Consider the following 12109-nt stretch of genomic DNA (forward strand, 5'->3'; position numbering starts at 1 on the left):
TTATTGCTATGACTTTGACTCCAGGTATCTCTGTGAATTCCCTACCCTAGTGAGCAGAGTTGGACCATGTGTGAGTCACAAGGGTGACTTTTGCCCCTCCAGCCCAAGACTGTTTGATCCCATGGGCACAGTGAATTCTGTAACTTACAGCTTCCCCTACCCCCTTTTCTCAGTGCTTGCAGAAAAGCTTAAACACATAGTTGTAGATTTTAGCAAGGAAATAGTCTTTCCTTGCAGAAGTTTTGCGCACTGCCCTGACTTCTGATTTAATCCTCCTTTGTAATTCATCTATGCCAGTAAATCATTTTTTTCACTTAATTTTATGTAGGATGATAATCTCTAAGTTGTAATTCACAGTTTTTAGAATAAGACAGGGATCAAAAATAGAGATCAGAGGTAAAACCCCATTTCTCTATTACCTCAAAAGATAGTAGTGCAGATTGTGGTCCTTCCACCTGCTCCCTTACACACACGTGAACACACACATGCACAGGCACACACACCCATACACAGGCACGTGCAGACATTATGGAGGAGGGCACGCTCCAGTGCCCACTGTCTGCAGAGTGAGGCCTTCTTGTGACAAAGTCATATACTAAAGTTTTGCTTCAGAACTCCTCATCAGAACTCGACTCAGAGCAGCTTTCATCTCCTTGTTCCGCAGACTGTAGATGAGTGGATTCAACATGGGAGTCACTCCAACATAAAAGAGTGCCACCATCTTGTCCTGCTCAGTTAAGTCTGTGGAGCTAGGCTGCATGTGGGTAACCAGGGCCATCCCGTAAGACATGGAGACGACAGTGAGGTGGGAGGCACAGGTCCCAAAGGCTTTGCGGCGTCCCCCTGTAGTACGGATCCGCAGGATGGCGGCCACAATGTGGGCATAGGACAGAGAGACCAGGCAACAGGGCACCAGTAGTACCACCACGCTGGAGGCCACTATGACCAGCTGGTTGAGGGTGACGTCCACGCAGGCCAACCTGACCAGTGCCAGTGTCTCACAGGACACATGGTTGACCATGTAGTGCCCACAGGTGGGCAGGCGCATGGTGACCGCTGTCTCCACTGCAGAATTAGCCAGGCCCACAAGCCAAGAGACTGCTGCCAGTGCTACACAGCGCCTCAGGCCCATCACTGCCACATAATGCAGTGGGTCACAGACTGCCATGTAACGGTCGTAGGCCATTGCTGCCAGCAGCATGAACTCAGTGCCCCCCAGGGCCAGTGAGAAGAAGGGCTGAGTTGCACATCGGGTGAAGGAGATGGTCTTCTTCTCCAGCAAGAAGTGCACCAGCAGCTGAGGGACCCCACTGGAGGTGCAGCCAATGTCCACTACTGCAAGATTGCAGAGGAAGAAGTACATGGGAAAGTGCAGTCGTGCATCCAGCCCGATCAGGAGTATGATGAGCCCATTGCCCAGCAGGGTCAGCAGATAGACAGCCCCAAATAGGACAAAGAGTCCAGCCTGGATCTGCCTGTCACTGGAGAGCCCCATTAGGACAAACTCACTCACCCAGGTCAGGTTGTCCCTCCTCATGGAGCAAGTGGGTCACACTGTTGGGGAAAATGCAGAGTCAGGAAGGGACAAGTGATGGTCTTAGTTTAGGAGTTTAGGGTTAAGTCCTGGGCTATGACTGGCGCTGGAATTGGGACACCTCTCCTCAGGTTCCTTAACCTAGGTGCTGAGGGAGAATGCAATGATGATGCTGGAGAAAGGGACCTCAGGGTCCTCACGCTAGATTGTGGAATTCTCAAGGATAAAGTCCCTATTCTGGTCAACTTTTATGTCTAAGATCCAGCACAGTTACAGTTATAGAGGAGATATGCTATCAAGGCAGAAGGAAAAATAGGGGGAAAACAGTGCTGGAGAAAAGGGAGAAAAAATGATTGAAAGAAAGAAAGAAAGAAAAGAAAAGAGAAAAAAACTAAAGAAGGAAGAATGGAAAATGAAAAAGGAAGGAAGGACAGCGGAGAACAGAGAGGACAGCAAGGATTCTTCAGCGGGGGGAACAGTGGGTAGGGTGTTATAATCAGACATCTGAGACCAAGAGGGCAGCCCAGCCTCCTCAGTGTTGTTCCTAAAAGGCTGGGTTCTGTTTCTCTTCACGTTTCTTCTTGGGTCCAGTCTAGGTCACTGCCTAGAAAGGAATCCTCTCACGTCATTCTCATTGTGCCCATCAGTCCAAAAGAGGCTTCAATCCCTAAAACCAATATCTGGTACACACCTGCTCTGTGCAGCGACTGTGCTGGACATCAGACACCTGTCCGTGAACCAGAAAGACAGAAGCACAAGTCCTGCTTCCTTGCATCTTATAACGTAATCAGGGACACATTAGTAATTACAAAAAATTAACTTGGTATAATTGTGCTAAGTACTATGAAGGAGAAGAATAAAGTTACTAGCTAGATAATTAAATTTGTAGTTGTAATTATCAATGTGATTATGCCTTCCTTCTCAATAATGTGCAATTTATGTAGTAAGTGGCAGGCAATTATTTAGATGTTTAAATAAACAAAACAATGTAAAGAGAACATTTGGAAACCAATGACACTCACATGTAACTGCTGAGAATGAAGTGACTGAAATCCACTGAATCCTTTTACAGGCAGTGACGTCTCCTTTCTCAGCTAAGATTGTGCTGGGTTATCCCCCTTCCAACATGTCGACCAGCCCTCTACAAAAATGGAATTAAATGCCATCAGTTTTTCTTCATAGAAATTTAATCTCAAGGCATACTTCCTGCTCTTAAAAAAATTAGTTAACTTATTTCTTAAAAGTATTTATTGAGCATATGAGTCACTATGCTTTCAACGATCTTCTACAAAATGCTGCCTTTCAGCATTAGGGATTTGTGTTGAGAAAATCAGCAGTGCCACAGAAATAAAAGATTTTAAAAATTAGATCTTGGTAAAAAACGTGAGAAGCAAGTGAGACACCTGAACAAAGGACAAATGCAATAATACGTCAGTGTTCAGAAAACCAGAATGGAGTCACAGAATCAAATATGACAGAATTGAAGAGCATCATCCAATTCAGATGCCTTCCAGCTGGGAACACTGGCCTGGGCTTTTATTGTTGGAGAGAGAGAGCAGAGAAGCTGAACGGAGGAGGCGTTTCTTCCCTTCCAGTCAGCGCTGGCCCTGTGGTGGCCAGAAGCTGTCACTGCAGAGACTGCTAAGAATAGAAACTGGCTTAGGTTTCTCGGGGCTGGAGATGGGTCCTAGGGCCAGAGTGCTGTAGCTGGTGGCTGGGGTTCTGAGCACTGCCTCAGGGAGCCTTGTCCTCGTATCAGCAGAGGAAGTAACTCAACTCTGGTCTACTACAATCCAGAGGTTGCTGTAGCATCCAGAATCCTCACCTTCAGAGTCACAGACATGGATCCTGATGCCCTCCAGAATGGCCCTGTTACTATATGAGAGAATAAAACATGTTGGAAATGAAAGGAAGCCCAGAGATTATGTATTCTACCCATTTCATTTTATAAACAAGGAAATTAAGGACATTTTTCCAACAAATTTTTGATGCTATTTTCAGATGATTATAAACTATTTTTGTTAATAGATAGCCTCATCCTCTGATTTTTGAGATAATTAGAGAATTTCATTCTGCTTTGCTCAACTTAGTGAACATTTACTGAGCACTGAGTTATCCCTGGTCCAGTGCAGGTGCTGGGATAATAGGGATGAATACAGCCTGGTCTCCCCCTCCAGGAACAGCCTGGCAGGAGGATAGAGGGAGAGAATCATCACGACCTTATCAGAATTTTCAGAGGATGCTGGAGTATCAAGTCTGATAACTGGAGACACAGAGATGTACTATGTAAATAGCCACCCAGATATGTAGAAATAATGAAGTAGAAGCAAGGAAACAGCCTGTGCATTTGCTTCCTGAAAAAGTAGATGTGGTAAATGTGTATGTAGATTGGTAGTAAAGAGACCCAGGTTTCAACCTGTTTCAATAATCCATGTAGGCATTATTGTAAGTTATTACCTCTTTGAGCCATAGCTTCTCCATCTGTAGAATGAGCAAATTAGGTAAACAGCAAAATTTCTCCCAGCATTAAAATCTACAACAAATGAACAAACACAAGCTATGGCTTAAAGCAGTATAAAAGGGAAAGAGAAATTCTTCATTCTTTGATCACCGTCAGTACGCATAACTAGTAGTACTGTAGGCAATCAGATATGACTGGTTGCTGGATTTGGAGACCAAAGCATTCATATCACAAATAACTATTTGGGTTTATCAATGAATGGGACCAGGTTGACTTGAAAACCAGAGGTTAAGGAAATAGGAAAGGGGCCATATAAATAAAAATGGGAAAACTGCTTGGGTCAAGCCGAAAGACTTGTGGCCTTTGATACACGAGCTTCTTTCAAAGTTACTGCCACATCATTCCTAGAGTGGGATGACCCCTAACACTAAGTTTTCCATCAGACCGGGGACCAAACCTGCTGATGATTGAGAACTTCACCATCCTTGTTTTCAAGAAAATATGGAGTCTATGTCTACCTTTGGTTCCTATGCCAAGTCCAGCTCTTCTCCATTCCTTCTTCTTATCTCTAAGTTAATGAAGATGTCTTAAGGCCAAAAAGAGAGCCATATTCCTTTGACCTCCACTCTTTACTTCTTTGAATATATGTCTGTATATACTAAGCACTTCAGTTAATACTGTTGATTGGGTGACTGAACAAGACCAAGGACTCTATCGAGGAGCTTGAAAATAGTGAGATGCATTGTCTAGGTGGTGGGAGGAATCAAAGAGCCTCCAGCTGCAACCAGTGAGAAAAACACAGTAGAGGATCCCAGGCCAGTCCTGGCTGTTCCTGGGGATTTGGGCTCTATCCTCTCACCACCTCCTCTTAACCTTCCCTGTGGGGGACTCACCAAGGCTGAGTGTTCATCTCATGCACAGAACTCATTTGGATGAGGGGTAGCACATCTCTTAGGAAGTACTCCTTGAAGAAGTTGTCCACTCTTTCCCTGAGGATGGAGGTTTTACTTTGTCAGGCTTAGGTGATATCTTTTCAGAACTAAGACTCCCCAGAGGACAATTACTTGCTCTTGGTATGTTCCTTTACTCATTCTTCCCCGCCCCCCCCCCCCCAACCCTCCTTCCTCGGCTACTTCTCTGCAACCAAGCTCCTTACTCTTCTAAGTTCTCAAGAGGATTCTGAAAACATTCTGAAAACTTTTTGTCTCAACTTTTAATTGCCCTTCTAGTTTCCAGGCTAATGAGGCCTTCCCTGACTCTTTTGATTATTTCACTGCCCTTCAAGACTATGGCATTGTTGGGGACTTTTGGCAGGAGTCAGGAGATGTGAATATTTACTTCTCTGACCTGGGGGGAAGGGATTGAGATTAATTGGGAAGAAGAAAAGAATTAAAATCTCCGAGCCTGATCTCCTTCCTAAGAGAAAAAGATGAATGCACATTCTGCCCTCTTTCCACACATGTAGTTTTAGTGACTAGGGAGTGGTGAGTAGGCATTACACAGTAGAAACATCATATCCATAGCCTAGAGGCCTTTGAGAAGTCTTAAGTTCACATATATTAAAGTATTTCCATAGGCTCCTTGGTACACTTGGCATGAACAGCTCTAGGTGACTCAAGGGTAAAGGGAGAGAACTGTTGGGTAACATCTCCTAGGTGACATAGTGTGTGATCATCTAATAAAAATATTTCTTTGATGGTAAAACAAAAATGTATGTTTCCTACTTTTGCAAACACAGATGATATGGAATTGGATGAAAAACTTAGGTTAGAAGATTGAGGTTCAGTATGATCCTAAATTGCAAAAAATAATATACATGCAGTTGGAAATATATAAAAATAGAGACAGAAAAAGAACTGGAAAGAGGATCAAAAAGTGTCAGTGGGTTATCTCTGGTAATATGTTTATAGGCATTTTTATTTTCTTTCTTTTTCTCATCCATATTTTGAAAAATTTCTACAATAAAAATGTATTATTTTTCTGATGTGAATATAAATGAAATTTATAAAATTATTGTTTTTTTTAAAGATTGGCACCTAGGCTAACAACTGTTGCCAATCTTCCTTTTTTTTTTTTTTTTTTCTGTAAGGATTGGCACCTGGGCTAACAACTGTTGCCAATCTTTTTGTTCTTTTCTTCTTTCTTTTTTTTTTTTTTCTGCTTTATTTCCCAACCCCCCGCCCCCCGCCCCCCGCCCCCGCGGTACACAGTTGTATATCTTACTTGCAGGTCCTTCTAGTTGTGGGATGTGGGACGCCGCCTCAACATGGCCTGGAGAGCGGTGTCATGTCCGCGCCCAGGATCCAAACCCTGGGCGGCCGCAGCGGAGCGCGCGAACTTAACCACTCGGCCACGGAGCCGGCCCCAAAATTATTGTTGATATAGATATACCTGATGCTGGGAAGTTAACTCTCTGGCTTAGTATCCAGCACTACTGACTGGCCTCTGGGTGACGTGGGTGAGTGCCGAGGGGTGGAGGGAGGGTATAATTAAAATTCTGCCTCAACAAACTAGATATGACTACAGGCTTTGAATAATTGATACCTTGAAAGGGAAATTTGTAAATATCCCATGGGGGCAAACACTCTGGACTGGGGACAGGATAATTGATGTTTGCTCTGGCTTTGGTATAAGCAGCTCTATGACCCAGGGAATGTCATCTAACCTCCCAAGGTCTCAGTTTTCTCATTTGTGAAACAGAGATTCCATTAGACCTCTAAGGAGCCTGCACCTGTGGAAGACTAGCTTTTCCAGTGTGGATATTACAGTATTATTTCATCCTAGATACTGTGGTCGGAGATGGAGTTAGACCATCATAGGTTCCAAACTGTGGTCTTGAGAAGATAGCAGTAATTCTCTCCTTTAGCCTGATCCACACCACGAGTTTCATTGACAGAATCAGTATGTTATGCACTATTTGGATTCCAAGGCCTTGGAGAAAATTCACTTCCTGCAGTGTCTGTGCAGGCTCAGACCTGCTGCTTGCCTGTCCTTCCCTTCACTCCTTTGGAATTGCAGCCCCTCCCAACACCCACTTCCCCACCCCTTCTCCTCCATCCTAATATCTCCTTGCTACAAGAGTTTCCTGTTACTAGGAATAGTTTAGTTCACTCCCAAGCGAGTACCATGTCTGGTTCTCAGTTATACACCTTCCCCTTAAACTTCTTTCTACTTTTTTTCTCTCTTTTTTTTTTTTTTTGCCAGAATTAGCTTTTCTTCGTCTTTCCCCAATGTGTTGTCAAGGGTCACCTTCTAGGAAGCAGGTTACCTGGGCTGATGACCTCTATACTTGACAGCAGCTTCAATAGCCTTGGATACAACTCATCACTAATTAGCTCTGTCAAGAGAGGGTCTGAATATTGCTCTGCTTCCTAACTCTACACACTAGTAAAAATTTAAAATGATATTTCTGTGCTTCAGTCTTCTCTCTGTGCCTGACCAACCATGTGACTTGGAGGAAGCCACTTAAGTGGTGCTGGTGGGTATGAGAAAGAAAGACTTGGCATCTAATAGTTACTGAGTACTAAACGTTCTATAAGAATCATCTCCTTGAAACTTTATGCAACTTCCTTGTTATGTGTTAATGTTGGACAGAGACAGTACAGCTGACTTCTGGAAAAGCAGTCTTTCTTTAATAAATTACCAGCATGCACATGGAGTACAGAACAATCTTTACTTCAAGATCAACTTGCCTATGTTACGGGGTAACAAATTTCAATACACTCTTCATAGATGTTCCATGAAAATATAGCATCTTTCTTTTCTATAGTGGTCTTATCTTCCTGAGTTTACATCTTGATGGGCAATATGGAAAGGGGAAAAAAGCAAACAATATAATATGCCAATTAAAACTATGCTAGTTTCCTAGAGTATAATCTCTTTTGACTTAAAATAATCTTTCCAGGTAAATATTTAATTAGTTCAAAGTTCAAGTTTTGATCAGAATGGTTTATTTCTTTCTCTCCTTTCTCAAGGTGGCTTCTGAGTATAGGAGAAACACTGAAACTGTGGGATAACATGGATCTTGGGATGAGATGTAGAATTGCTCTTGTTTCATGTGATTCCTGGTGCTGCTTTCTGCAGTTGAACAATCACTCGCATCTGTGCATATATACATGGCTGGATTCTGCTGAGATATGGTCGATCGGGATCTAGCCCGTGGTATCCACTGTTGAAGTCTGTTGCTGAGAGACCCACAGACTGTTTGTCATTTGTTGTTGACTTTGTTAGGGCTCAGTGGCATTCTTTTTGTTGAAATGGTCCCACTTGGGGTTTTCCAATGTGATTCCCCCAAACACACACACACACACACACACACACACACACACACACACACACATACACACACACACACACACACACACACACACACACACACACACACATACACACACACACACACACACACACACATACACACACACACACACACACACACACACACACACACACACACACATCACACATCACTATCAGTTACCGGCTGTGATTCCTTTTGGAGCCCTGACGTAGGAAGCCCACTTTGTAGCCCTTTTTTTCCCAACAACCTGATCCTACTTTTGCAGGTTCTCTGGTAGAACTTTCAGCTGCTTTCTGCACCTCCCATTTGAGGCATGCAGGAGCTTGAGGCATACATCCTGTGTTCCAGGATCCAGAAGTGTGTCTCAGATTGACCTCTCTGGCACATTCCTCCACTGCTGTTGTGTTGTCCCTCAACTTCCTTGAAGTTTCTGGGCCACCCTGAGCAATGGTCTTTTGTCAGGTCTCCCAATGGGCATCAGGAGAGCATTGCTACTTTTGATCCTCTCCTCATCCTATGTCTTCTCCAACCTCAGGAACTTAGTCCCTCAGAGGAGTGATCAGGACACATGTATTCACCTGTCTACTGCTCTTACTTTTCCTTCCCTCTGTTTCTCCTCACACCTATGCCACAAGAGTTTACCTCCTGTAGGTACTACAGAGAATTTCCCGTATATTATATCCTGAGTTCCTGTGCTCCTAGCTTATCAAAATCTCAGTGTTCAAATCCAAAGGCTGTGGGTTTTGGTTTAGGTGTCTCAGGACAACTAGAAATTTTGAAGTAATAAAAACAAAATTATATTGATCTAATATTCCCAAAGTATTATCTGTTATACTTACTATTCTCCATGCAGTGTCCATCTTGCATGGGAAATCAGGCATCTCTTCTCTCCTCTAATCAGCTCACCACACCTGCCCCCAATGGACAGGTTTGGTCTTCATTTTCAACGCCATGAATTTCCATTAAGGACATTCTTCTAGCTACTCTCCCCTATGCAGCTCAACCCTCATCTAGCCTTCAGCTTCTTCCTCTTGGCCTTTATCCTGGATTACTTGTCATTCTGTTTCATTCCATTACTCCAGGGATAGAACTCACTGGGGCTGTGGATCTATGAAAAAGGAATTGAAGGAATTCAGCCATAACAGGTTTGACGATGGGACAAACCAGCTACATGACAATCGGATACTGATCACTAATCATAATGCATGTGAAATATTTTGCTAAAAGAGACTGTTTGATTTTTTTTGAGACCACTTTCTGAGCTAGAGGCCCTAGCTTTGTGAGGACTTGGCCCTAGACGGGGGACTAAATATGTGCCATATCCTAGGGAATGAGGAGAGGAAAACATTATTCTGTCAAATTCAGAACGACTTTGTGAGGTTGTAACAGACTTGGCTAGAGTTAGACAATTGGTGAGGAATCAGCTGAAATGAAAAACGAGATATGTCTGATGTCAAACCTTATGTTCTTTCTCTAGACCATGTAGCCTCCACTGTTCTTTCCTTTCTGAAGTGAAGCGGTTTCAAATGGAAGAATGTGGAGGTCTCTTTATTCTCTGACATTCTGAAATTCTCTACATAGAAGTTAATAGGAGGAGAAACAGTATTTTCTGCTTCAGGATCTTTTCCATACCCCAGTTAATAAAATTATGTCTCTTAAAACGCAAAAGGAGCAGAGAAGGGTATCCGGACTGGGTGTTTCCTGCTACTTCTAGATACAATTGGCTCTGGGCCTTAGATAGGGAAATTGACGTGCTTCTTTCTCTAGAGTTTTCTGACTCACTGTGGGAGGCTAAATAATGCATCCCACATATTTCCACATCCTAATTCGTGGAAACTGTGAATTTTACCTTATATGGCAAAAGGAACTTTGCAGCTGTGATTAAGTTATGGATTTTAGGATGGGAAGATTATCCTGAATGATCCAGGTGGGCCCATTGTAATCACACGGGTCCCTATGAGAGGGAGACAGGAAGATCAGAGTCAGAAAAAGGAGATGTGATGACAGAAGCAAGAGTTTGGAGTGATGTGAGGAAGGAGTAAGTGGCCACTGAAGGCTAAAAAATGCAAGGCAAAGGGTTCTCCTTGAAGCTTCCAGAAGAAAGGAAGCCTGCCAATGTCTTGACCTGAGCCCAGTAAAATTGATTTTGGACTTGTGACCTCTGGAACTATTAGAGAATAAATATATTGTTTTAAGCTACTAAATCTGTGGTAATTTGTTACAGCAGCAATTGGACATGGATACAGATTCTAACCTCTTCCCTTTCTCTCTGTCCCCAAGGTCCCCCCGGGATTAATCCACAATTAATGATGCTCTTGCTTTGTTTTCCATATATTGCCTTGCCTCACATCTGATCTCCTTTGCTCTCTCCATCTCTGTCTATCAGCCCAAGGACTCTGTTTTTGAAATTGCCTGATCATCAGCTTTCCTGTGGATAATGCAAATGAAGAACCCTGCCTTCCTGAGAATAGGTGATTCCTTTCCCATCTTTGAGTTCCATGATGAGGGACGCCTCTTGCCAGCTTGGTTTAGAGGGGCCTCCCTGCAGTGAGTGTGGGGTATCTGTGCCGAGCCTCTTGACTCTCTGGGCCCTGACCTGGGCTGTCTCGGGACAAAATTCACAACAGCCAATGACTTATTGACTATCCAGGTCACAAGGGCATTCTACAACATGATAGCTACTTAAATATCTGTCACTGAATACAAAGCGATCTTCACCCCACAACTGCTCCCTCCTTTTTCTCCAAAGGCTCTGAAACATGAATAAAAAGATAATAAAATGGATTCTGTCTCAGTTCTGTCTTTGTGTGAAAACAAGCAGATCAGTGCCTCATACTCACATCTTCCAAAGTGAAGTGCTTCTTCACTTTTGCAGAGTTATAAGAGGGTTAACAAAATTGATTGGTGGCTCTTGGTGCATTCTCCCAGCCCAGTATAAAAGAGCTGAAATTGAAGAGGAGGGGAAAGAGATTTGAGAGAAGAAATTTTTGGAGAAAATTGCTATTCTGTGATGTTTCTCCTTCTTCACCTCTGTGCATGAGAGATGGGGGGATTTCCCCTCCACCTGAAGCCGCTCTTTCTCTTCTACCAGTCAATACGCACCCCTTGAAGTTTGTGAAGCCTGAGGAAAGTGAGTGGAGCTGTGGATAGAGAGTCTTGAGAAGGCAGAGCAGAGAGAAGGAAGAGGCTTCTTAGGCAGTAAAAGGCATCTCTCCTGATCATACAGCAGAGATGTTCAAGGGTTTCCTGCAGACCAGAGCTGGGCTCCATGGAAGTGAGTACCCAGGTGTCATTTTGACTCTCTCGCAAGAGACTACTTGGAGGAAAACTGTGACCCTAACAAAAGGAGTGTACTTTCAGATACCCAGGGTTTGAGGGTGGTATTGGATGTGATCGGTGGAGGGGAAGGAGTTGGGGAATGTAGAGAGTTGGGGCCAGAAGCTTTGCCTATATCAAGGAAGCTGCAGTGAGCCCATTGGAGAATTTCTGAGGAAACCATGAAGTTGCTTCTGAGCCTAGTCATCCAGCCTTGGGAATCTGCTGCCAAAGGGCACCATTGCCAGTCAACAAAGACCATTCTGCCCCTTACTGTGTCTTTCCCCTGCTCCAACCCAGGAAAAGTCAGAAGCAGTCTAGTGGAGGCCAGGCAGGGAAAGGAAGTGAGAGAGAGGAAGGAGCGGGAAGAAGGAAGAAGCCAAGTCTCCTAATTCAAGTTTCTGAGTTTGAGGGTGAGGAGAAGCTTCAACTTAGAGTGAAGTTCAGAATTTTTATTTTACATTAAACTGAAATGAGAATGTTTTCAGGACTGAAAGTG

At 43.6% G+C, this 12109-nt stretch overlaps 1 protein-coding gene across 1 annotated transcript; it reads right to left on the reverse strand.

The window, feature by feature from the left end:
* Nucleotides 1–595: 595 nt before the first annotated feature.
* On the reverse strand, nucleotides 596–1537 carry LOC106841796 (olfactory receptor 2F1-like). Its single transcript, XM_070517385.1, has one exon. The coding sequence runs from the start codon at nucleotides 1535–1537 to the stop codon at nucleotides 596–598; it is 942 nt and encodes a 313-aa protein (XP_070373486.1).
* Nucleotides 1538–12109: the final 10572 nt, after the last annotated feature.

This window comes from Equus asinus, chromosome 1 (genome assembly GCF_041296235.1).
Source record: "Equus asinus isolate D_3611 breed Donkey chromosome 1, EquAss-T2T_v2, whole genome shotgun sequence".
NCBI classification, from domain to species: Eukaryota; Metazoa; Chordata; class Mammalia; order Perissodactyla; family Equidae; genus Equus; species Equus asinus.